Here is a 27,847-nt window from a genome sequence, read left to right as displayed (position 1 = left end):
TTATCTGAACTGCATAGAATTAGTCAACAGAACAAATAACCAGGGAACTGTACAATTGGAGGTAGCATCTTCAGTAAAAAGCTAGTAAGCACATCAATTCCTTAAACTATGTCAACATTCTCACTAACCTAAATTCTGACAATCTGTCAAATTCATAAACAACAGATTGTAGTTAAAAACACGTCACTTATTTCAAATGCATTCTCCTTCACAGCTTTTATTTTTTACCTCCTGCCCTCAAACACAGTTCACGGTTCTGGCTAACCCTATTCTCTTCCTGGCATTCTCATTTTTATCTTATTTCACACCCCATTAAAGTGAGCGCATTGTATTTTGGTTTCTTTTCTCCCTACTCATTGTCCAGACCAGCATTTTAATCATCTCTAGAGCAATGCTGTTCAAGGAAAACAAGGCTCTATGAAGCTGACTAAAATTCCCCAAGTTCAATGCTTTTCAAAGTAAGATCATTTTTTCCTTGACCTATTTCTTATAAATCCATGCAAAGCAAACACCACAACTGGTAAAACAGCTACAGAGAATTGGAAGCTTAAAAATAATGCCGTTAAAAAAACAAACAAACACAAAACACTTCATTACACACCTTCTCTGTGAAGCCCTTTGTTCCCACTGAAAACCATACTGGAATCCTTGCATAAAAGAAGTTGCCTTCTGGCTGTCAACTGCTAGACAGCCAGGAACTGAGGATCCAGATGTCTGCAGTGGTTAAAACGAATGCTCAGTGGTGGGTGCTGATTCCGCTCTCCCTCTGAGGCTGTTCACAAAGGCAGCAGAGTCAGGGCGCACATAGCAACAGCACTCTCCGCTGATTGGCCGCGGGGCCGCTCAGCCCCTGCTCGCCGGGTCCACTCCGGCTTCCTGTCTACTTGGCAGCGCTCTCCTGTTGTCTCTGCGCCTCTCACCAACTCAGCTGTGGTTAGGCAACTTGAAAGGAAGCAACGGTAGAGCGGTAATGACAGAGGACTCTAGCACGAGCCCCTAAAATGTGCTTCTCCGGGTGCCTTTACACAGAGAAATGTGTAAGGCAAACAACTCAGTCAGTGTTTCCCATAAAACTGAGGACAAAGGGGTGGTGGAGGGAATCAATTTATTACCTCGAGTTTCAAGTAAATCAGGTTCTACCAAGTGACACCCCCTGAAACCACAGAGATATAGAAATTTACAACTAAAATAAAAGCATCAACCTCCATCAACGTAGGACTAGGAACTGCTTTGCCATAAACTTCACAATTCTTAGAAAAGCACAACCAACTCATTAAAATGGATGAGGGCCTGAAACAGCCCCCCTTCGAACGTATGCAGTGCCTTTTAAGTAGTCGGATTGGTAAGAAAAAGATTTAAAAAGGAAAAACAGTTACTTAGTAAACTCTGGCAACAATAAAAGATTTAACTAGATATTGGCATTAAAACATCTCTTCTTGGTAGTGAATACCCAATACAATGTAGAGATGATGTATTGTATAAGTGTACCCCTGAAACCAGTTGCCCCAATAAATTCAATAAAAAGATAACATTGAAAATAGAAAAAAAAAAAATATATTAACTAAACGTCTCTTCTTACATAAAACAACAATGACATTTAGCCTGAATTCATTTATTTTCTCTATCATGAAAGCATCTGGAAATATAAAGGCATAGGAGGTTTTGTTCAGGTTTTAGAATACTAGAGTCTGCACTATCTCTACAAGCTTTAACAACAAAATCCCTCCCCAGTTTACAAAGATACTTGAAGGAATTCATGCAGGTAGTAGGAGATAAGCAGATATGAAGGATCAGAAGGAAAAACAACAAAACACCTCATTTAGGAAACATTTCCCCAGAACATCACATAAATTAGGATAGTGTTTTTTCAAGCCTTTAAAGCAAGGGGACCCTTTTTACTTGCATTCTTCCAATGAAGTGCATTGTTAGTGGTGGCTTGAGGACCTCTAGACAGGCAGGTTTGTGGGAGTAGGCAGAGGCTACAGCAGAAGCACACTGCTATTACTCAGCTCTTTGTTTATCTGGAGTGTCTTGGGGTTAGGGAGCAGAGGCCCATGGAAATGTTGGCTCCATTAAAGCACCCCATGAGCACCACGAGGCTATTTTTAAATGGGAGGCCACAAACAACCCTGCAGTTTCCTATCAGCCCCACAATCCGCAAGATTCCTACCCCTGCAAAAGCTTCTAGGATCCCTGGAGTCCTAGAGTGATTTTCAACCAGCATGCCACAAGAATTTTAAAACATGCAATACCTGACTATTTAGTCAGGGACACTGCCTCTTTTTCCCTTCGTTTGTCAAATAAAAAACCCCAACAACAACCAAAACAATAGCTGTCTGGTGTAAGTGAATCAAAATTATACTTTTTTTTTGGTCAGGCAGAAAATATATTTTTTGGTGTGCCATAGAATTTTAGTAATTAGTTTATGTGCCACGAAATGCACATAAGGTTGAAAATCACTATTCCATAGCATACAAGTAAGAGTAGACAGTGTATATATAACCTTTAGGAATTAAGCCGCATTATTACCACAGTATAAAGAAAGAACCCGGTCATTGGCTCCACCATTAGCTGGAAGGAGAGCTACAAAACCCTCTGAGAAATAAGAAGAGGGAAGATGTGTTTTGGGAGCAAAATAAGCCTATGAGGTAAGTGACTCAGAAAAAGAAAAGCACAGTAGACAGAACAAGGATTCTGGAGTTGGGCCAACCAAACTGGGTTCAAAACATGAATCTGCCATTTATAAACAGCAAGACCCTATATAAATTACTGAACCATTCATTCTAAACTTCAGTTTTCTTATCTGTAAAGTAGAATGAACTCACAGGGCTATTGTGAAGGCTAAAGGGTGCTTACTGCCAACCAGACTGGATTTTTACTAACTAAGGACCATTAAGCTTCTTTGCAAATACTGTTCCTACTCCACTAGGAGAGGTCTTCCATAATGCCTTCAATTGATGTCTCAGTTTAAATTCTCTTCCCCAGGCAGTTTTCAATCTAGATCCAAGACTAGTCAGGCTCTCTGTAGGTTTTTCTTTTTTTTTTTTAAGTATATTTATTTTATTAATTTTCCACAGAGAGAAAGGGAGAGGGATAGAGAGCTAGAAACGCTGATGAGAGAGAAACATCGACTAGCTGCCTCCTGCATACACACACACACACACACACACACACACACACCCCCGCACTGGGGATGCGCCTGCAACCAATGTACATGCCCTTGACCGGAATCAAACCTGGGACCTTTCAGTCTGCAGACCGACGCTCTATCCACTGAGCCAAACCGGTTTCGGCTGTATGTTTTTCTTAGTACTTAGCTCATACGATGCTAAATAGTTATTTGCAAAATGACTGGCTTAATAAAATTCTCCTCCACTACACTGTAAGTGCTTTGTCTACATTATTGCTCATCTAGCACCATGCCTGATTTACATACATATACTATTTGATTTGATTTTGCAACTATGGGAGGTAAATAGAATAAGCATCATTATTTGCAGTGTTCAAATAAGAAAATCATCTCTAAAAGTCTGTTTATGTACATTATACAACTAGAAGACAAAGGAAATAAAACTTTAAAACATTTTGAATAAATAACTATATAACTCAAAATTAACATCTTCCTATATCTTTCAAAACAGAAATCCTATATAATCAAGAGGTAATATACAAATTGACCATCACTCCAACACACAAGATGGCTGCCCCCATGTGGTCAAAGATGGCCTGCAAGAGAAGAAAGTTGTGGGTGATCAGGCCTGCAGGGGAGGGCAGTTGGGGGGGATCAGGCCAGCAGGGGAGGGAAGTTGGGGGGGGGGGGGGAGCAGGGCTGTAGGGGAAGGCAGGTGCGGGGGGACCAGGCCTGCAAGGCAGAGAAGTTGGGGGGACCAGGCCGGCAGGGAGGGCAGTTAGGAGCAATCAGGCCAGCAGGGGAGTGGTTAGGGCATGATCAGGCTGGCAGGCAGAAGCAGTTTGGGTCCATCAAGGCAGGCAGGCAGGCGAGTAGTAGGGAGCCAGCAGTCCTGGATTGTGAGAGGGATGTCTGACTACCTGTTTAGGCCCGATCCCAGTGGGCCTAAATGCACAGTTAGACATCCCTCGAGGGGTCCAAGATTGAGAGGGTCCAGGCTGGACTGAGGGACACCCCCACCCCCAACCATGTATGAATTTTTGCACCTGGCCTCTAGTAATATATAATCTCTAAATTATTTTGGAATACTTCCTTTGAGTTATAATCCATAAACTTTTTAATTAAAGGCTAATGATATCCTATATCTACAATCTAAAACTATTGGTTAACATCATATACAAAGAGAATTTATAGAAAAAAATATTAAATTTCATCAGGAATATAATTATAAGTGAATAACATCTACTCCAAGAGACATGCCATCTTCAAAAGTAAAACTCAACCAACAGGTTTATTTAGTGAAATGCTTCCAATGTGCTGCCAGTTTTCCAATAAATTTCAAAATGACACTTTATATGATCCTGAAAAACGCTTGCTTTTCCCTAATTTGTTCATCTTGGTACATACAAAGCTGTAAATGAATGTGTTATAACATATCAACACATTATCTATTTTGTATATCTCAAGAGCCTACAAGTTAGGAATATGAATAATATAAAATTCTATACTAAATACTAGTCCCAGATTCTTAATTCTCCACCCCCAGCCATGAAAAAAACCCTATATCCCCTGCATCCCATCTAACATGCCATAACTGTGTTCTCCAAGTGACCAGCTCAAGAAATAAATATAAATTACTCATTATTGTAATGTAATGAAATAATCAGGAAAGCAGACCTTTTGAGTTTTTTTAAACTACATATTTCAAATACAAAAATGGAATAATTTAAAATACCAATTGTTTCATGTTATGTATCCTCTCTTTTAACACAATTGAAAACTATCTACTTTTAAGATACTTTAGAGATAATCATGCTAGATTAAACACTTTCTAAACAAAAAGAAATATTGCTATTACAAAAAATAAAGGCCATCAAAGCTAATGATTAAATAACTATTGCACATGTAAGGCCCATTGGCCAGGTGTGGTGCTAATCTCTACTATCCATCCTCTGACCTTGTGGTAGCTACTACGGTCTTGTTCCTTGCCCAAGTAACCAGAACCCAGTGGGAAAATCCAGGATTCAAATGTAGGTCTTCCAAAATCTAATGTGCATGCTCTTAACCACTACATCCTTTTCTAACAATTTCTTTCTTACATACATTTTCATAAGGCAAATGTGGCCTCACACAAAAATAAAATTTAAATGCAGAAATCTCAAGTCAACATTTCCCAATTATTACTTACTCAATAACCACTACTACAGCCCATTACACCTCAAAACTGTCATACTTATTTATAATACAGGAAAACAGGACTGCTAAATGAGAGAGCCAGACTGTAGCTGTAGTGTGATCACTACATGACACAATAAAATATTCAGTCTGTAAAACTTCATTATTTCATGCTCAGAGGTCGCATACCTCATCCAGACAACGTAATGGGAGTAGAAAAGGGAACTAGACCAGGAACCACAGATCTGGGTTCTAATCTAAACTCTCTCTCTCATCAGCTTTGTGATCTTAAGCACTTCTCAGAAATTGCTTAAATTTTACATCAGTATTTTTTGCCTGCAATATTGATATGTTGTAAAGATCAAATAAGATAGGCTAAAGTTATTTGAAAACAGTTAAATGCTATACCAATAGGATTATTGTCATCCCTGGTGGTCTTAGGAGATAGCAGAATATTAGTAAACATGTTTGTACAAAATCCAAATTCCGTTACTGGAAATGATCCCTTCAAGTAGTAGGACATAATGGATAAGAGACAGAGAGTCTAGGGCTCAAGTTCTTTCCACTTAAGCTGTGCTATCAAATTATTTAACCAAAACCCTCGCCTGGTAGCTCTGTTGGTTAGAGCATCATCCTGATACACCAAGGTTTTGGGTTTGATCCCTGGTCAGGGCACATACAAGAATCAACCAATGAATACATAAATAAGTGGGAACAACAAATCTCTCCCCTACTTCTTCTGTCTCTAAAATCAATCAATAACAATTTATTTAACCTATAAGAATAGATTTTTTCATGTATAAAATGGGAATAATGATTTCTCTAAGAGGTATAAACCATCTAGCTGAGTACTTGGCTCCCAAGCAATTTAGGTCTCCTCTTTCCTTATGCAAACAGCAGGTCTATAGGATGTTAATAGATGTGACTGTGCATGTGTGTACATACACACATAGTATTTACACCCACTCCAAGAAATAAAGGGCAATACATTAGCAGTATCCCTTATTAATAACAATGGGGATGAAATTTAAATCTTGACTACCAAAGAAAGGTTTTTATGACACTGATATTTTTAAAGCTTATTAAATATGTCATATTTAACAACACATTTCACAGCTGAAGGGCTAATTTGCAAGAAAGACTAAACAGCTAAAACTTAACATTGTTACTAACTTTGGAAATTAGGGAAATTTATTGTTTTTTCTCATTAAATGACTTTTTAAAAAAATTTATTTTTAAAAATACCACTTTTTATTCAAAAATAAAATGTTATAGTGTTAGGGCAGTATTGGGATAAATTAAGCCATAAAAAAGTACATTAATTTCCACTCCCATGGAGATTCCTAGCAATCATTATTGCTGAAATTACTCAGTGATTTGTGTTCATTTTGGCATGGCACAAATAAGCCAAGTGGCCAAATAGAGTCCAAGAATACTGTGTTTCTAAGAGCTAAAACAGTTCTTCATTTTTAAATATTAAAAAGTACCTAAGAGTCTTAATTGGGGTTCTCATCTTTCAAAAGATTTGGGTTATAATGACCTAGATTAGTTCCAGGAGCAGAGCCCTGTTTACAAAATTTAAGATCTTGGAGAGAAGAAAATGTTCTAGCCTGTTTTTTTGGCATCGTTCATACGACATTGTTTAAAATGAGCTAGAACAGGGGTTATTTATAATCTAAGCTACTGGACAAACACTTTGTCTAATAATATCTTGTACACACACATGTCAAGATCAGGTATAAGAATTCACTTCTAATCGCCTATATACTTAGTCTTTATAAATTAATATCACCATTATTACAGAAATTGTGTGCCAAGATGCACATGGGTTTCCCTTTACCTACTATATCCATACTTATTTAAAGACATGTTCAGGGATATTGTTAATCTCCTGCTAGTAAAAAAAATGATATGTTTGATTGACTCATAAATCTAGAACCAATGATAGTTTTATTTTGATTTAAAAAATGTTTTACTAAAAGTATTCACATGGAGACAATGTATATTATATTTACCTGTATATTAGATAATTTTAAGTTTGTGAAATAAGACTTTTTAAGGCCTGGCTGGTTTAGCTCAGTGGTTAGAATGTCAACCTGGGGACTGAAAGGACACGGGTTCGATTCCCAGTCAAGGGCATGTACCTCAGTTGTGGGTTCAATCCCTGGCCCTGGTCAGGGCACATGCAGAAGGCAACTAATTGATGTGTCTCTCTCATGTGGATGTTCTCTCCTCCCGTCTTCCCCTCCCTTTTACTCTGTCTTAAAATCAACCGAATAAAAATATCCATGGGTGAGAATTTTAAAAATATATATATTTTGTAGATGAAAAGCTTAAGGCAACTGGTGGATTTACCTGTCAATTCAAGTCTTGTGTCATTTTTTTCCACAACTACCTGTTACTGGTAGATCTCATAACCTCTTCAAATTATGCCAATAGTCATTCATACATATGACAAATTCTGCATTTTAAATTTTGGAGAATTTTAGCAGAAATCTGAAAAAGTAAACCAGTCGTGTAGAATTAAGTAAACCTCATGCAGCTTTAAGGAAGACTCAATTAGCTGGGCTGGTGTGGCTCTGGGTCTGAGCGGCACCTATGAACCATGAGGTCGCGTTCAATTCCTGGTCAGAGCACAAGCCCATGTTGCAGGCTCCATCCCTGTTGTGGGGCTTGCAGGAGGCAGATGATCAATGATGATCTCTCATCATTAATGTTTCTCTCTCTCTCCCTCTCCCTTCCTCTCTGAAGTTAATTTTTTTTAAAGGCTCAGTCATTAAGTCCCTGAAATTTTAATACTCTGCTTGCTTACATTTTTAAAATATTCTAATCTCAGACTATTTTGCATAGTCTTGTTAACAAATGATATAACTAAACTCTTCTGGCTACCTATAACACCTAAAACTCCAACATACCTACAACTGAATTATTGTAGTTTTCCTTTGAAGAAGATTCAACATTATTTCACTCCCAATCCTCTACTAGTAAGCTAACAAACCTTGGAGAGAGAAAAATAGCCACTGGTTATGTGTTCATATTAAATGCCTGGCACAACCACTTTACTCAGGTTATGCCATTATAAAAAACAAAAAAACAAAACACTATAAAATAAATGCCATTATTATCTCAATTTTAAGCAGTGAGGAAACAGAAGCCCAGAGAAGTTAGGTACACAGAGGTGAGAAAACCGGAACTTAAACTCAGGTCTTTCTAGTTCTAAATGCTAAAACAATCTGTAGGATTAAATGTGCTGTGAAATTAACTTAAAGTGTTGGGACTATTATTTCCTTTTAAGATAAAATAGAAAAAATATGTACCACAATTGCATGAGCAAGACTGGGTTAAGACTATTATCTTGGGGGAGAGAGAGTGATGTTATGGGGCAGCAACATCAATTTTTTTTGTAATTGTGGGTAGTCAAAAATTTTTTTTAAAAATTTCCCCCCAGGATATGTTTTCATTGATTCTGAGAAAGAGGAAGGGAGAGGAAGAGAGAGGAAAAAAATCAATGTGAGAGAGAAACCTTGATTAGCTGCCTGCATGGCCTCTACTGGGGATGGAACCTTGACCAGGAATCGAACCCGAGACCCTTTGGTGCTCGGGATGACACTCTAACCAACTGAGCCACAACAGCCAGGGTGGCAGGCAAAAAGGTGTAGCCACTGCTTCATGTGATACTGTCTCTCAATTACCACCAACCCCTGCAATGTCCCCCAATAGGTATTGGGTTCTACTTTATCACATTCAACCAACATGGGCTTCAGAAGCATATATTCAAGGTTGCTATTTTTATTTTACTAAATAGAGTTTGGTAAAGTAGTTACTAGACATTTACAGCCAGAATTCACACACCTCACAGGCTGCCATAACTGAGGTCTACAAACCTTTCTTAACTACACTACTGGCCTCACAGACTGTAGATTCCAAAGGAATGCACCTATTGAGTACACCTTTTTGTGTGGAGGGAGTTTTCTTTTTTCTCATACAAATGCTACAGTCAATCCATTAAGCTCTCCATTTTCAACACAATTTCGGTTTATACAATCATTCCTCCCAGCAGGTCAGTGGAAAGTACTTAGGATTAGAATGTCTCAAGTAGTTTCTAACCTTTTAGACCAGGAAGGTTTCAGCTGCATTCCTAGAGGGGAAAAGGGGAAAATCAAGAAAGGAAAGGAGCACCTCATTTGAAACCTGCACTGAGAATAAATGTCCATTCCTCATTCTCAAAACAGAACAGCACACACACACACACACACACACACACCAAAGATGTCTGAGACCACCACAAACAGAAAAGACGAGTGGGATGTAGATGTTCTACAAGTCTGCGCAGGCCCTCTGATTCTCTTTTCCTCTTGGGTTACTTTCCCAACTCCCCACCTGTGCCTCTTCCAAACAGCACATGGAAACTTCCAGTCCTTATTTGTCCACTGACTCTGGAAAAAAAGTCAGGAAAGACTGTATTTGGCTACAAGTTCCAGAGGCCAGAGGCCGTGTTAGTCCTTGCTCATCATTTCATTTCCAGCACGTAATTAGACATTAACTGGAGAACAATGTTAAAATATAACCATAGCCTTTGTTTCTTTCAAGTTCCTGGAGGAAGGCTGGCTGACCATTATGTTGTTTTTGCTGCCAGAACCTACAGGTGATGTGCTCTGTGCTCTTGTGAGAGGTAGACAGGTACGGAAAATATTCAACAGGCCTACAGGAAATTTGAGTTTTATTTCTGTGGTTGGACAGATTCCTTCTTTTCTCTGTCCAATGTTTCATGTTTTCTCAATATTAAAAATGAAAGAGACAACCTCTGAGGACCTTTCCTGCTCTGATTTCTGGCAATAGCATGATTTTGAGAGAAATTTCAGAATCATAAAAGCATTTTCATGTCTTGAGCTCTTCATAATGGAATGTAATCTGTACCATCATGTAACCTAGGATTTTTATTTTTATTTTTTATTGTTAGCCTTTTAGAGTTCCCTGGCAGATACCTGAACTCTGCAAGATAAGCTACAAGAAAAAGCACAGGCTAGGGGTTATAAACTGGATTAAGAAATATGCCCCCAGGACCAGTATTCAATCAACACAATAATTACAAAGATTTGAATCCACTTCCTCAAAGACACAGGCATGTTCCTTATCCTGACTTCTGAAAAGCGAGTATACCAACTTAAGAAGAATACACATTCTCAGGAAAACAATCTTTTAAGAAAGGAGTTATAAACGATGGACTGTAAGACTTCCTGCTTTGTGCTCTTTCTACTACAATACACTGAGCAATCCTCTCCTATAGCCAAACATTTTTTCTTGAAGTTTTGGTGTGAAAATATTTATCTGGTTGGGTAAGAGAGAAGATATGAGTTCATTATCTCCTTAATACAGCTAGGAAAGTGTATCAGTATTGTGGGAATCTCCTTGCTCTCCTAACACATGAGCTTGGAAGGTACAAGAGCTGCTAATCCCAGAGTTTATTATGTTTTTGCTAACAATTATCTGGAATGTGGCAAGGAATATCCAACTTTATCCTGTTTTCCTCCTCTGTATTTATTATAACACATGGATACTTTATAATAAATAGTGCAATTTATGACTTTAACAAAAGAGTATCATAAAACAACAGCTATGGTATTGTAGGCTATGTTAATATTCCCAAGATTTTCATAAAAGGAAACACTAACCTCTCATATATTACAAAGAATGGTAGCAAAGGGGAAATAGAGAAACAACCCCTCCAATTCACATTAATTTACATGCCATTCCTTGAACATCTTAATTGTTCAGAATGTCCTCTTTTCCAGACCTTCCCCTCTCAATCTCTATAAATTTTCATCTATCCAAATCACACCTGCCTTTTAAGCTCAATCCAGCTGCTGTGTCTGCCAAAAGGCAGCCTCTGCCGGGAAATTAATCACTCCACTGTAATTATAATTTCCTATGCACTTGATAGTAGACATTACTCTAACCGTTTATTCAGTTATCAAATGCCTTGTATTGTTTTGTTGTGTTAATCCTCACCTGAGGTTTTTCTTCCCAGTGATTTTTTAAGAGGGTGGAAAGGGGAGGAGAGGGGAGAAAGGGAAATATTGATGCAAGTGAAGAGAGACAATGATTGGTTGCCTCCCACACATGTCCCAGCTGGGCTGGGGTTGAACTTGTAACTCAGGTATGTGCCCTTGACCAGGAATTGAACCTGGAATCCTTTGGTGCATGAGCCAACGCTCCAACCCCTGAGCAACACCAGCCAGGGCTGTGTTGCATTATGTTTGTGTAGTCATCTCATTTGATTCCCAAATAACCTTGAAAAGTGGGCATAAATATACCCACCTAGAAATAAAAACAGAGACTAGGAAACCAATTCCTTGTGTTACAAAACCAACAAAGAATAGAAAAAGAATGTATAAATTTCCAGTCAAAATAACTTTATCCTACACCGCAACGATGCTAGGATGCATGCAAATGTCAGTAAGTTCTTGTCCTCATGAAGCTTACTTTCTTATTGGGGAGGGGAGGGGAAGCAAATAAATAAATATAGAACATCAGGTTAAATAGTGAGAAGGCGACTGAAGAGAGGAATGCATAGTGAAGAGAAAAGAGCTACACCCTTTTTTGATAGGATGATCAGGGAAGGCTTCTTTGCAGAGGTGACAACCCGGCAGAGAGTCTAATGAAATAAAGGACACAGTCATGAGACTTGTATTTCAAAAGAGGACAGCAAATGCAAAGGCCCCAGCTCGTCCATGTGTTCATGGTGACTGAAGAACAGGGAAATCAGTGTGCCCAAAATGCAAGTGCAGGGAACCTTAGAATATCAAGGCCTGCCGAAACCGGTTTGGCTCAGTGGATAGAGTGTCGGACTGCGGACTGAAAGGTCCCGGGTTCAATTCCGGTCAGGGGCATGTACCTTGGTTGCAGGCACATCCCCAGTAGGGGGTGTGCAAGAGGCAGCTGATCGATGATTCTCTCTCATCGATGTTTCTAACTCTCTATCCCTCTCTCTTCCTCTCTGTAAAAAATCAATAAAATATATTTAAAAAAAAAGAAAAGAAAAAAAAAAGAATACCAAGGACTGAGGTCCTAGCCTGATTAAAATTACAATTCTCCTAATTCAAAAGAATACTGAAATTTCATCAATACTTTTCCTCTTAAATCCACTTTGTCCAAGTAATCTTTAAAGTCTTAATTATCAAATTTACATGACCTGATTGTTTTTTTGTTTTTTTTAAATAAAGGAAATACTTTTACTTGCTCTACCTTTGGCTCTTACAGTGTACCCTAAAGCCTTTCTATGTGTTGCCCAACATGAGTCTAACTCCGTTTCTGTAACAGGAAGCAACTTACCTCCTTAAAAGGCAATGTGACTAAAGATGACACTGGGATGGCTGGGGAAACTGAATGTAAACTGGGTACTGGGTACTAGTATTGCATCAGTGTTAGATCTCCTGACTGTGATAACTGAGTTCCAGGTATGTAGGAGAAGGTTCTTACTGCTAGGAGATACATGCAGTGGTATAATGATAAACGTTTAACAACTGGCTCCACAGGAAAAAACACACCCTGGTTTTGTTGCAATGTCCATCTCCATGGTATACCACATAGCAGACTTCAAGCAACCAAGGCGAAGTCAAAGTTGGGAAGAAATTTACAAAATCAGCTTCATGTGCTGGTGCCAGCAAGCTCCGTGTACAGGGGACGGAAGTGTCATGATGTCTGCAACATACTCTCAAATTATAAAAACAAAAAATAAAAAATGTAAGAATTCCTTGTGGCTGTCCAGCTAATCTACCCATCTACCTACTTATCAGGTAAGAGATAAATCAAAAGTGGTAAAATGTTAACCATCAATCTATGTAAAGATATTTGGATGTTACCTGTGGGATTCCAACTTTTCTGAGGGTTTGCAATTTAAAAAAAATTAGACGTAAATTAAATTATGGAGCAATAAAGTAGGGAAGTTTAAAAAAATCCTTATGGCTAATTCCTTTGTAAAATGAATTAGAAATTCTTATGTATCAGTATCCTTTCATCAAGTATACCAAATATGATATGGAGCTTTAACCTAAAGATACTTTTAAAACCAAACCTTAGCCAAGGCTGGTTTGGCTCAGTGGATAGAGCATCGGCCTTTGGTCTGAGGGGTCCTGGGTTTGATTCCGGTCAGGGGCATGTGCCTTGGTTGCTGGCACGTTCCCGGTGTGGGGTATACAGGAGGCAGCTGATGGATGTTTCTAATCCTCTATGCCTCTCTCTTCCTCTCTGTAAAAAAATCAATAAAATATATTTAAAAAACAAAACAAAACAAAACAAACAAAAAAAACCCCTCAAAAGCCAAAAGGCAATTTTTACTAAATCCTAAAGTTACACATTCTCTTTCTATTATAAATTTAAGTAGAAATGACCCATTATTATGTGAAAAACCATATCTTTTCACAAAAGAAAATTGATTTGGTTAAAAAATATAAAAAATTTTCAAGATAAAAGTTTTAAATGCCCTGATTTCAGATATTGATACCAAATTTTTATTCCATTCAACAATATATAACTTTGATTAAGTGGGGGGAGGAAGTAAATTCCATATTAATTTAAAATGTTATCCCCTACTACAAATTGGTTGTGCTCCCAAAAGGCTAAGTTTTTAAGTAAATAATGGTCATACTTAGAATCAATATTATTATTTATAAATACTGTGAGTTATGATTAGACTCCTAGAGTAGTCTACCAAACTTTCTGAACCTATAACGGCCATTACTTGCAGCATCATGGAACAAGTCTAAATCCTGAGTCACTGAAGCTGAAGGGCCATGCTCCAAGGCCCTGAATCAATCCTAGCTAATGTTATGAAATGAAGAAAAAGCAATTTTGGGCACTATCTCACTGCTCCAATATTTTCCACCAACCTCCTTCTGGAGTCCACCCTGCCCCAATCTCAGTGCTCATTACAGCACATTACTGCCCAGAAATAGTTGGTGTGCTCCAATTACCTACTTTTCCTCCCCCGTTGCATGCATATTCCAGAGGTCTAATGCTGGATATATATATATAATTGATTTCAGAGAGGAGAGGAAGGGAGAGGGAGAGAGAGAAAAACCCATGACGAGAATCAGAATCATGGATCGGCTGCCTCCTGCATGCCCCCTATGGGGATTGAGCCCTCAATCCAGACATGTGCCCTTCACCAGAATCAAACCGGGAACCTTTCAGTCCGCAGGCCAACCTCTATCCATTGAGCCAAGCCAGCTAGGGTAAACCTTTGGTTGTATACTGCAGAATATGTTGGGGGGGGGGGCAATGTTAGGAAGGGGGGGCAATGTTAAGGAGGGGGAGGCAATGTTAAAATATGTACACAGATAATAATTTAATAAAAATTTTTTTTAAAAATAAACCGCAAAAAAAAAGAAAAAGAAAAAGAATATGTTTCAGAGGGTCACAATAAGGGTCTGTTGATCTCTTATGGCTGTTTCGACCAGCCTTCCCAACAGAGCATTGAAGCACTCATTTTCTCTGGCAGGTACAAGAATGACTCTGTGTGCCGAAACCGGTTTGGTTCAGTGGCTAGAGCGTCGGCCTGCAGACTCAAGGGTCCCGGGTTCAATTCCGGTAAAGGGCATGTACCTTGGTTGCGGGCACATCCCCAATAGGGGGTGTGCAGGAGGCAGCTGATTGATGTTTCTCTCTCACTGATGTTTCTAACTCTCTCTCCCTCTCCCATCCTCTGTGTAAAAAATCAATAAAATATATATTTTTAAAAAGAATGACTCTGTGACAACCTCTATCCCCCCCTGAAGCAGGTCATAATACCCTCACGTGAGAGGTAACCTCCTTCTACCCAGAGGAAACTGAATAAACAGATATTTCTAAGTTATCCTGTTTACTACCCTTGGCTTATTCTTAACCTTTTCCCACAACTTGCCAACCTTCCTCAAACCTAGTATAAAAACAGTATATTTTACCCATTTCATTAGATTTTCATTTCCTTATAAAGGCTAAATAAACTGTATGTTTTTCAATTAAAAAAAAATAAGAAGAAAAAAAGGAACAAACAAAAAGAAAGTCTCATTTTCTCAGTGCAGCTAACCCAAGTTGTGTATTCTTGGAAGCAAAACATTTACCAATCCCTACCCCATGCCACATATATTCTAGGTGCTAAACCATGGGTTCTCAGTCTCTCCCACAATCCTTACAGTTGATGGTGTTAGAACAAAAAGAACTGACGCTTTGGCCAGTTGCTCAGTGGTTACAGTGTTGGTCCAGGTTGCGGGTTCAATTCCCAGCCCTGGTATGGGCATGTGTAGGAGGCAACCAGTCTATGTGTCTCTCACATCTCTCTCTCTCTCTCTCTCTCTCTCTCTCTCTCTCTCTCTCTCTCTCTCTGCCCCTCTCTTCCACTCTTTCTCTAAAGATCAATGGGGAAAAATAAAAGAACTGCAGTTCAGACAGGCTATATAATTTCCTCAAGGTCATCTAGCTGGTAAATGCTGAAGTTAGAATTTCTAAGTCTGACTGTAAAATCTAAATAAACTCTTCCTGCATTATAACATGCTACCAAGAAGGACTTCTTTGAGCTAATTTTATACCAAAGTATAACCTTCATTTCAATAGTCCTCAAACATATATAACTAAAATATACATTTATTAATCTAAATGAATTTCTAGTTAGTATAATGAGGACGACAAAAAAAACCTTTAAAAACAGTGAGAATTAGGCATTGTGTGAATGGATATTTCTAAGCTGTAGGTGGCAGGACTTGGAAGCATTTGCCCTCCGCTCATCTATATAAATATTCCAGCCCATAGATAAGCTAGTCAACATATATACAGCACTTCATAGCTTACAGAGTTCTCTGACACATTATCTCACCTGAAGCTCTGAAGCAACAACACAAACAAATATATATCAAGCAACTCCTAAGCACCCGCAACGCATCCATATGCATAAGGCTACCTGCTAGGTGATGGGAACACAGCTGTGAAAAAGAGATAAGGTCCCAGGCCTCACAGAACTTAAATGTCTGGTCTGGAGACAGACAATGAACAAAGGGAGAAGAAACGTTACAAGATGTGGTAAACGCTATGAAGAAAACAAGCCAGACTGCTGAGACACAGAACAAAGGACATCTAATTTAATAAATAAAGATAGCATCTTACATTAATTGAGCATGCTAGATAGAGTAGTCAGAAAAAGCCTTTCTGAAAAATGACGTTTAAGCCAAGATCAGCAGAATGACAAGGGGTTACCAATGTGGTGACTAGAGAGAAAGGCTTTTAGGCAGAAGGAATAGTGTGTATATGGCTCTGAGAAGTCATCAAAAACCTAAAAGGTAGCCAGTGGAGCGAGGCCTGGTGAACAAGGGGAAGAGATGCAAAAGGCCTTCTTGTAATTTTATAGGATGAGTGTCTTTTACATGGACAGAAAATATGAGAAAACGTAACTCAAGATTATTGCTAGGTGTCTTTGGTATTAAACCTGGACTAGTATCTATATTTTTACTAGTTACTGCCATTTTTACCCAGTCCATCTTATTTTTCAGTAGAAAGTCTGACATAATCAAGAAACTATTCTGAGGCTAGCTACCGTGTTTCCCCGAAAATAAGACATCCTCCGAAAATAAGACCTAGCGCATGGAAATATAAGACATCCCCTGAAAATAAGACCTAGTGCAACTTTGGGAGAAAAAATTAATATGAGACACTGTCTTATTTGCAGGGAAACAGGGTAGTATGGCTCAGTGGTTGAGTGTCAACCTATGAACCAGGAGGTCATGGTTTGATTCCGTCATTGTGGGTTTGGTCCCTAGTGTGGGATGTGTGGGAGGCAGCTGACCAACGTTTCTCTCTTTTTAAAAAAAAATATATTTTATTGACTTTTTACAAAGAGGAAGAGAGAGGGATAGAGAGTTAGAAACATCGATGAGAACGAATCATCTATCAGCTGCCTCTTGTACACCCCCTACTGGGGATGTGCCCTTGACTGGAACTGAACCCAGGACCTTTCAGTCTGCAGGCCGATGCTCTATCCATTGAGCCAAACCGGTTTCAGCATGTTTCTCTGTTATCATTTATGTTTCTATCTCTCTCTCCTTCTCTGAAATCAATAAAAATATATGTATATTTTAAAAAGAAACTATTCTGAATTTTCACTCATTTAAGCAAAGACAGAATTAACCACTGACAAATTGATTTTCATTTACCCACCGAGGAAAATACTGTTTTTAGGCACTACAATTTTTATTTTTTTATTACAAGAAATATCGGTATTAAGTTATTCTAAGTTTAATATTCAGTTTTTAACATCCTTAGCCTCAAATGGTGGGCAAAAACACAACACAAGGAACCTCTATGTCAATCCCTTTAGTATCTGAATCTCAGAAGTTGTACCAAACCAACAATTATTTTACAGCTACTGATATGTCAAGACCCATCAATATAAATGGATGACAGATCAATAGTAGTCAGGTTTGGTGTTTTTAAAATATATATATTTTATTGATTTTTACGGAGAGGAAGGGAGGGGGATAGTTAGAAACATGGATGAAAGAGAAACATCAATCAGCTGCCTCCTGCACATCCCCTACTGGGGATGTGTCCACAACCAAGGTACATGCCCTTGACCGGAATCGAATCTGGGACCTTTCAGTCCACAGACCTACGCTCTAGCCACTGAGCCAAACCGGTTAGGGCAGTAGTCAGGTTTTGACTTGAAATTACAATGCATATGCAAAACACCCATAGCTCAATTAACACCTTTCTTTTGTCCTCCCTGCTTTCCTAAATGATTGACTTCTTAATTTAGAATATGTCCAATAACAATAGCACCTTTAAACGTTTACCATGTGCCAGTCACTATTCTAAGCATATTACACACATTAATTTAATCTCAAAATAACTAAAAGAAAAAGTACTTTTACTTCTCCCACTGTAAAGCAGTAAAACAGAGAAAATTAAGGAGCTTTACAAGACTGTACTTCTTACCAAATCAGTTTTGAATTTTCCTCAAGCCTATTTTTAAACCAATTTGGTCCCAATATTTTATAATATTTTAACAAAATTTGCTGCTCCCAATCAGAGGGTTAAGAGCATGTACTAGAGCTTACATCAAATCTAGGCCAACCCTCTTATTAGCTATTTAACCAAGGGTAAGTTACTAAACTTTCTGTGACTCGGCTTTATTTATCGAGATGACAAAAACATCTACCTACTTCCTTGAGGAACTGTGAGGATTAAATGAGTTATATATGCAAACTAATTGGAACAGAGCCTGGCACATATTTTGGATAAGTTTTAGCTGTTATTACCAATATAGCCACCACCATCTCCACCTGGGAAGTTAGCAAAAGGCTACTCTATTTAATCTAGTCAACACTTCTTTTCTTTTCTATCAACATCTATCATCTCTGTTGGCTGATTTACACTGGCTAACAATGAACTATCCTTAGCAAGTAAGCAATGCAGCTAATCCTCTTGCTGTTGTTTTCTAATCCTTACCACTTCTTTCCTCCTAGTTCAGTTGCCCAAGAAGGGACTGTTTGAGGTTAACAGGGTTGCATTAAACGATAGGTAAATTCATAAGCCACTGCACTACCAAGGCTAAAGCTAAATTAGTAATATAATCAGAAAGTCCACTTGGGCTGCTATAACAAATATCATAAACTAGGTGGCTGAATGGACACTTCTCCCAAGAGGACATACAGATGGCCAACAGACATATGAAAAGATGACCAATCATCAGAGAGATGCAATTTAAAACCAGAATGGCTGTCAAAATGGCTATCATCACTAAATCAACAAACAAATGTTGGTAAGGATGCTGAGAAAAAGAACTCTCATGCATTGCTGGTGGGAATGCAGAATGGTACTGCCTCTGTGGACAGAAAATATATCTTCTAAAAGTGAAACTTCCTTATGACCCAGTGATTCCACTTCTGGGAATATATTCAAAGAAACCCAATACACTCATTTGAAAGGATAGGTACACCCCTATGTTCATTGCAGCATTAGTTACAGTAGCTGAGATCTGGAAGCAACCCAAGTGTCCATCAGTAGATGAGTGGATAAAAAGCTCTGGTACATTTACACAGTGGAATACTACTCAGCCATAAAAAAGAAGGAAACCTTACCTTTGCAACAGCATGGATGGACCTGGAGAGTATTATGCTAAGTGAAATGAACCAGCCAGAGAAAGACAAGTACCATTCACTCAAATGTGGAATCTACTTAACAAAATAAACAAGAACAAAGTAGAAACAGACTCATTGATAGAGAACAGACTGATCACTGTCAGAGAGGAAGGGGAGTTGCGGGGCTGGCTGAAAAAGGTAAAGGGATTAAGAATAAAATAAATAAAGAAACAGGCCCTGGCCAGTGTGGCTCATTTGGTTGGTACACCAAAAGGTGGCAGGTTTGATTCTGGTCAGAGCACATACCCAGGGTAGGTACCAGTCGGAGTGCATGCAGTAGGCAACAGATTGATGCTTCTCTTTCACATTGATGTCTGTCTGTCTGTCTGTCTCTCTCTCTCTCTCCCATCCCCCAATCTCCCCCCTTTCTCTCTCTAAAATCAATTTAAAAAACAAACAAAAAACTCGCATAAATACAGACAATACTATGGTGATCACTAGAGGGAAAGGGGGATAAATGGTGACGGAAGAAGACTTGACTTGGGTGGTGAACACACAATACAATGTACAGATGATGTATTCTAGAATTGTACACTTGAAACTTATATAATTTTATTAACCAATGTCACCACAATAAATTCAATAAAAAATAAATTTAAAAAACATTATGTGGTTTATAAACAACAGAAGTTTATTTCTTACAGTTCTAGATGCTGGGAAATCTAAGGTCAAGGCACCAGCAGATTTGGCTTCCTCATAGAGGGTACTCTTTTCACTGAAACCTCAGATAGTGGAATGGGAGAAGGAGTTTTCTTGGGTCTCTTTTTTTACACTAAGACAGAGCTCCTTTCAGTTTTAATCTCAAAAAAGTAAAATTGTTTGGTATTTTGCTTGTGTAACAGGTTTTGCTCCAGGAGCTTCAACTTTAACATTCTTAGGAATGGCTAATGAAAAAAAATGTTTCTAATCAAAACATAAAGCAGAGTAAATTGATATTTATATTTTAAATTATAAAGATGCTGGCTCTACTCAGATTATTGTATAATACCATAAACTTAAGACTCTGAAACTTTGGGAACATTAGAAATAAAAAGATAAGGTTATAGTCCATTATCCTATATAATAAAAGGCTAATATGCAAATTGTCCCCTCCACTGGGAGTTCAACCAAGGGGCAGAGCGGGCCAGCCAACCTCCCACATCCCTTCCCCCAGGCCAGCCTGATCAGGGCAGGCTGGCAGTACCCTACCTATGCATGAATTTGTGCACTGGGCCTCTAGTTTTTAAATAAGTTTGTATAGGGGAAAAATACCACTCATTTAAAATAAATATAATTAGAAATACCATACATTTATAGCATAAAATAACCTAATGCTTTAATTACTTCTACAGGAAGATCTCACGTTGGACTTCTCTTGAAACACTGGACATATCCCATACAGTTTAGAACCAGGTCCTAATTGGCACATGAGTATAAGGTGGAGTAATGTCACTTAACTGTCCCAGCTGCCCATCTTTACTCGGCAGTTAACAACCTTGCAAACGCTATTCCTAGGAAGCTTAGTCCACCCAGGTCACCTTTTACATAGAGATATTAAACTATAATTTAATAACAAATCACAATATAAGGAATAAATCACACCTATGGCAAGCATCCTTTTGTAGTTTTTATATTCTCAGATAACTATACATTAACACCCTATTAAATCTGCTTGAACCATAGCAGTTTGAACACTATGAATTTTAAAACAAAATGAAATAGTGTTATGTTATTGCACATTTGATTACTTCCTTACCTCGTTTGAACATATTTTATAACTGACCAACATAGAAGTATTTGTAATGTCTTATTTAACATGATCGAGATTATCATTTAATTTATATCTATGTATCAAACACTGTCATATTTCACTGTTAACAACTATGAGAAGTTGGTATTCTCCCCATTTTACAGACAAAGAATCTGAAACTCAGGGATTAAGTAATTTGATGAAGATCACATAGTTAGCAAGTAATGTAACAAGGATACAATTACAAATAATTCCAAAGCCTGTGCTAATAACATGCAAGAGTCATCATTAGCAGCATTGCTCAAGTAATACTATGCAAAAACTTTTTTAAAAAATTCTTTTAAGTATTTACCTGAGACAAGGGTAAATACTATTGACTGTAATAAAATGTAACCACTGCATTAAACAGTAATATCTTTTTTTAATTGAAATAATGCATACATATTTATTAATTTATGAATATTAAACCTTTAAACAGTAACATCTTGATTATCACCAAGTATGGTAGAAGCTCTCCTTCAAGACTGACCAGTGCTTTCCCCTCCATAAAAGCAAACTAAAAGACACTGATATCCAGTAGGGTACAACAAGTCCTGAGATATCATTGTTAACATTGTTTCGTTATAATACTGAGGAAAAAGTAATCCATTTTTAGACGGGGGAGGGGGTTAAGGGATGGGAGGGCGGGCACTGTCTGTGTGGCATTAACACATCCTCCCATGTCTGTGTGGGTTTCCTCCCACTTCCCAAAGATGTGCGTGTGAGGTGAGTGGGGTGGCTAAATTGTCCCAGACTGAGTGTGGATGTGCGTGGTGCATCCTGGGATGGAAGGGCATCCTGTCCAGGGTGGTTCCCACCTCCTGCCCTGAGCTGCTGGGAAAGGATACAGTCACCTGTGACCCTGAGAGGGAATAAGTGGGATGGAAAACAATTATCTCCCTTGTTGTTTTAATTTTTTTTTATCTTCCTTGTTTTCATTAATCTTTTTAAATGTATGTATAACTCACATTTATTTCAATGTTTAATAGTAGAAGTGTTTCAGGTCTTTATTTAAAAGTCTGGTGATGTTTCTGTGACTAGAAATATGCCATCAGAACTGAACTTTTGCCTATGGTAATGTTGGTGTTTTTAAAAACATTTATTTTATTTCATTTTATTGACTTCAGAGAAGAGAGAGGGAGAGGGAGAAACATCAATGATGAGAGAGAGTCATTGACTGCCTGCCTCCTACATGCCCCCGTCCCTCGCCCTGCTGCCCTTCCAACTGGGGATAGAGCCCAGAACCCAGGTATGTGCCTTGACTGGGAAATGAACTTGTGATCTCCTGGTTTATAGGTTGATGCCCAACCACCTAGCTCCTCAGGCTGGACTATTAGTTTTTTTTCACATTGTTTTACTTTAAGCTGCCAAGAAAATATCCATGACATTAAGTGAGGACTTATTGTATTTTCTAGTTGCCTGCATGCTTTTACTTCTGCTTAGTAGAGTTGTAAGTTTAGAATCTGGTGTTTGTTCCCAAATCTGTTTATGCCAATCAAAATTAACTAATTTATTTAAATATTATATAGACCAATGAAATGAGTGTAAAAAAAAGTTTTTTCAGTGAAAACTATGTTGAATGCTTTGGAGCATATTTTGATGAATATCATTTTGGTGAGCATATAATCCCTTCTCCCCCAAAACAAATTCCCGTAAGACTCCTATAAAATTGTGAAACATTAAAAATAATTAAAACTTTTTATAATTTAAAAGATTCTACCCTCAGATTGCTCTGAAAAATCTTATTCCATGTTAAAAAAAAATCAAAATTAGCCTGGCTGGCATGGCTCAGTGTTTAGGTGTCAACCTATGAATTAGGAAGTCCTGGTTCGATTCCAAGTCAGGCACATAGGGGTTGCAGGCTTGATCCCCAGTAGGGGTCATGCAGAAGGCAGCTGATCAATGATTCCCATCATTGATGTTTCTCTCTCTCTCTCTCCTTCTCCCTTCCTCTCTGAAATCAAATATATATATACTAAAATCAATTTTAAAAACTTTTTAAAATCAAAAGCATATTCATATGGTGTGCTTTCTACAACAAAAAAGATTATCTTTGAAAAATGGGCCCCATTTTACCCCCAATAGGGCCTGATCCTACATCAAAAAATAAGTGAATAATTAAGGGTGTTTTTTTTGCAGTTCCTCACTTAAAATAACTTTTTCAACTAGCCAACTATCACACCCAATCTTGTAGGCATATTTAGAAACTCTCTGAAGCACAGCTGTGTCTCACTAAGCAAATGTCTCAATGTTTCTACACTAGAATTCATACACTTGACTTAGAGTCTGAAGAATACCCAAGGGTTCTCTTACTTACTCTCATTTTATATAGAACTCAACATTAAGTGTGGTGGTTGTCTAGCTCTCTAGCCCAGAGATCTAAAGCCATGAAATTAAGTGGAGGCAAGAATAAGCATAAGCCTATTAGCAATGAAAACTGTTGACAGCATGGGAAATTAAAAATCAAATCTAAAACACAAAAATCAGTAGAAATGGTTTAAGCTAGAGGCAAAAAAAAAAAAAAAATCTTATAAATTTAAATCTCTCTTTAGGGCATTTCTAGGTTATGACAGAGTTCAAAGTTGAAATTCATAACAATGCCCCTTTACTATTAAAGATTAAACTACACTGATTCTATAGATTTTTTTAAAGGGCAAGGAGACATTACTATTTTAAAGGTCTATCCACATATCATGACTACAATCGAAAATATTTTTGGCACTTAAAGAGTCAAGTTTCAATTATCCAGAAAACTCGATCATATGGAACAGTTTCTTAGTCACAATGTACAAAACAATAAGTATCACTGTCAGCTAGATGAGTGTTGCCCATAACTGTGCCTTTCCAAATGCAGGTCAAGTAATCAATTCACTGGGTTGTGACAGCAATTTTTAAAAATAGAAATAGAACAGTAAATACAAGCCACATTGCACAAACTGACGTAAGTTTATTTTGTGAAAAGCTTATTTCAGTATTTCTATACTACTTTGCAAAGTAAAAGATATTATTCTGGGTTCTAATCAAAAGAAATGAGCCATGGGCCTAAAGATTCAAGTAATTATTGTGAAATATAATTACAGTACCAGACTTGCAATCCCATCATTTTTACACCACAATGCTTAAGAAAGATACAGTTTTAGGGAGGAAAAAATTACTTCTTCAGGAGTCTTGATGAATAAACTTATTTATTTTCCTTAATAATCTATATTAGTATATAACTAACATTTTATAATGTCTAGTACGAGTTTTGGCAAAAATGGAGATTGTGTGCCAATATTTCTGAACTTTTTACAACGTTAAAAGCAATGAAAAACCCCAAAGCAAATAGCAACTTTGATTTTACTTGCTTGTTTATTCTGAGATGCAATTAGTGACATTGTGCCATTTTTCCAAAGTCACTGATGTAATCTAAAAGTCTAAATAAACCTGGATTTTACACAAACACCCTGCTTAGTAGCAATATACTTGCTAATATACTTAGGCTGATTTTAAGAAATAGCCTAACACTTTAAACTAATTTAAGCTACTAAGTTAAGTATGGCTTTCTCCACTTCTAGTGCATTTTAAAAGACACTAGTTCTGATGAGAAAATTTCTCTCTCTAGTCCACTTTGGAAAAAAATATGAAAAAATAACCAGTTTAATACATCTTTTTTTAAATGAGCATCTAATTCATATGAGGATAAATTAAAATTTTCAAACCATAATCCTCAGGTTTGGAAAGAATTTTGTCATCTAGCCCAACTCCCTACCAAATACAATAATCATCTTCTTACAATTAAATCCCCAACTGACTGAAAAGCCTTCTAACTGCTACTGTATTAAAATCTCATCTTGGTCCATGCCATTAATCAAAAGAAAACTGATAAATGAGTTTTCAATTCCTCTGAAGTCCTTAAAAAAGTATATAATTATTCTCAAAAGTCCTGCAAATACAGGCGTGGAAAGGAAATGACACATTTACTTATCATTAGTGATTTCAATAGTCCTCTAAGCGGTCCATATATTGACGTATTTGAATAAGGCCCTAGAGTACTTTGCAAAGTTTTAGAGTTTGCCTAAGGCACAAAAATCAGCTAATGAAAGTAACACAAATAATAGTATTTGTTAATTCAGACTTAAACTAAATTTTCCTCAACATATCAAGTTCAAACTCTTTAAGTTTGCAAACCTCTTTAAAACTGGAATTAGACTGACTTTACCTAAAATGAGTAATGTAGCTCTAAAATGATACCCAGTCTTGTGGCAAGTTACAAATGCTGATCTTGACAACCTCGGTTTGAGTTACAACAGAACTTCTCTTGAAAGTACTTCAGTTTTGAAGACTGCATCCTCCCATCTAGATCCTAACTGTCTCTTCATGCCCCCTTCTCTACCTTACCAGCTGGAATCTGTAACAGAAATAAGCAAGCATGTGTAATACACAAAATGTTGGTCCTCCCATAGAATTAGGTTCACGCTTCAAAAATGGGACATGGGGGGCGGAGGTAGGGGTGGGGGGTGGAAAACCTACTTAAATAAGCCATTTACCTCGGTCTGGCTTCATTTTCACATCCAATTTCCACCCAGGGTGCTGCGAAACACACGTGTGGTGGGTTCCTTCCACGGGCTCGCTGCAGCTTCTGTGGCTGCTGCTGTTAGCAAAATGCTAAAAAGAGACCAAAATAAAACTAATCAGGTTCTGCTCGAACACTCAAACCTTGCAAGAAAACTACTGTTAACAGTTTAGGCCTCTTCCTGGCACGAACTGCGGTGACAGCAGTACCGGCAGATTTGGGGAAAAACAAAACAAAACAAAACAAAACCAAAAAAACCAAAACTCTTTCTGCACCGCCTTCCTCAACTCCTCCGGACCCAGCACCCCTCTTCCCTGCCCGGCGCTCTCCGGGCCAAAGTGTCCTTCCTTGACACAGTGTCTCTGAACCAAAAGGAAGGTCTATTTATAACCTGGAGGTACAGGCAAGGGAGGGGAGGGGGGGGGGGAAAGACTCAAGCAACACAAGCTTAATAACCCCTTTGTAAAAACAAACAAACAAACAAACAAAAACAAAACACAAAACAAAACAAAACACCGCTGCAGGGAGCAGTGGCACCTTCCCCGGGGCTGGTAGAGGAATCCTCGGACCCGAGGCCCGGACGCAGGAAACTCTTCAAACCCCCCGGCGCTGCCCGGGGGCTGCAGCCGCCTCACCTGGGCGATCGCCCTCAGGCTGTAGCCTTCCTGCCCGCCCCGGCCAAGTTCACACAATGAGCGGCCCGGAGCCCGGCCGGCCCTCCCCGCCCCGCCCCGCCCCCGGCCCCGGCCCCGGCCCAAACGCTCTCCGCCGGCCGCCCGGGGTCCCTCCCCCCCGGCTCTGCGCCCGGAGCCCCGGGGCGCCCGGCAGGTCCGCGGCCGCGCCCCCTCGGCCCCGCCGCCCCTCTCCCCGCCGGAGAGTTGTTTTCCCGGCGCCCCGGCCGACCTCAGCTGCCCCGCTGGCTCTCCGCCGTCCCGATCCCTCCGCTCGGCGCTCCTCAGCCGCGCGCGGCGCCCCGCATCACAGTCCCCGCGGAGCCGGGAGGCGCGGGGCGGCGCAGGGCCGGCGGCTGCGGACAGCGGCGCGCAGAGCCCCCCCGCGCGGCGCTAGGGGACCATGGGGGCCCGGGAGGACGAGTGGGACGTGGCCGCCCGGAGCCCCCGGGTCCATGCACCCCCGCCGCGGCGGCCGCCTCGCTGCTCCCCGCACTCCGCCCCGCGCCCCGCGGCCCCCCGCCGGCCCGCCTGCCCCGCGCCGCGGCCAGCGCTCCGCCCGCCGCCCGCCCGCCCGCCCGCCTCTCCGCCGGCGCCCCGCTCCGGCGCCCGCTCCCCCAGCCCTTTCTCCGCCGTCCGCCTGTCAAAACACTGCCCGGGTCACGTGGCCCGACAACAGCCAACCCACCGCTCGTCACTTCCTCCCGGCGGCAGCCTCCGCGCGGGCGCCCGGTTGTTATGGCGACGCCCCGCGCGTCCCGGGGCGCCGCTTGGAGGGGCTTGCGGTTTGGGTGCAGGTGCCCCGAGGCTGGGAGGGCGCGGGGGCGGCGGCGAGGCGGGCGGGCCGGCGGGGCCCGGGAGGCCCGGGCGGCTGGAGGCGCTCCGGTGGGCGGTCGCCTCCCGTCTGAACTCCGAGCTCCGGGCCAGCTGCAGCGCGTCTGGGACCGACCGGGAATCTGAGCTGCGCTATTAGAACACGGGGTGACTGGGGAGATGTCATCCGAGGGCCTGCCCCAGACGTGGAGGATAATTTTAGTCTCCTCCTTCGCCGCCGCCGCCGCCTCCTCCTCCTCCTCCTCCTCCTCCTCCTCCACACGCGATGCTGGCCCGGAGTTCCGACTGAGCACCGAGCGGACGGCGGCGCGCGGTGGACCCGCGGCCAACGTGGCCCGGACAGGAGAGGGGGCAGCCTTGCGCATGGGGGGTGGGGAGGTTCAGAGTTTAAGAGCAAACCCCTCGTACCCTAGATTTCCCCCCGTCACTGGGGATGTTTGTAGGATTCGGGACCCAAGCTCCCGGAGGCATTGGCTGTGCTAAAAATAACTTGTATAACAGCTAAAACACTGACTCATGCCAGGAGGGCGCACTGTTGACACCGTGTTA

The 27,847-nt window shown here is 40.0% G+C and overlaps 1 protein-coding gene across 10 annotated transcripts in view; it reads right to left on the bottom strand.

Annotated features, from left to right (window-relative positions):
- FAM214A (family with sequence similarity 214 member A) overlaps positions 1–27,411 on the bottom strand; it is an 81,705-nt gene extending 54,294 nt beyond the window's left edge. For 3 of the 10 annotated variants that reach the window (XM_036441482.2, XM_036441493.2, XM_036441540.2), the window contains exon 1: positions 602–781. In XM_036441482.2, the coding sequence (XP_036297375.1) occupies positions 602–638 (37 nt within the window). In that variant the 5' untranslated portion in view covers positions 639–781. Of the gene's footprint in view, positions 1–601; positions 817–25,767; positions 25,888–26,696; positions 27,025–27,152 lie in introns of those variants that run through there. The other 7 variants (XM_036441513.2, XM_036441502.2, XR_006741797.1 and 4 more) reach the window with 7 other exon arrangements.
- Positions 27,412–27,847: the final 436 nt, after the last annotated feature.

The sequence above is a fragment of the Pipistrellus kuhlii genome, unplaced genomic scaffold (assembly GCF_014108245.1).
Source record: "Pipistrellus kuhlii isolate mPipKuh1 unplaced genomic scaffold, mPipKuh1.p scaffold_m20_p_1, whole genome shotgun sequence".
NCBI lineage: Eukaryota > Metazoa > Chordata > Mammalia > Chiroptera > Vespertilionidae > Pipistrellus > Pipistrellus kuhlii.
This window is presented reverse-complemented; position numbering and strand designations above follow the sequence as displayed.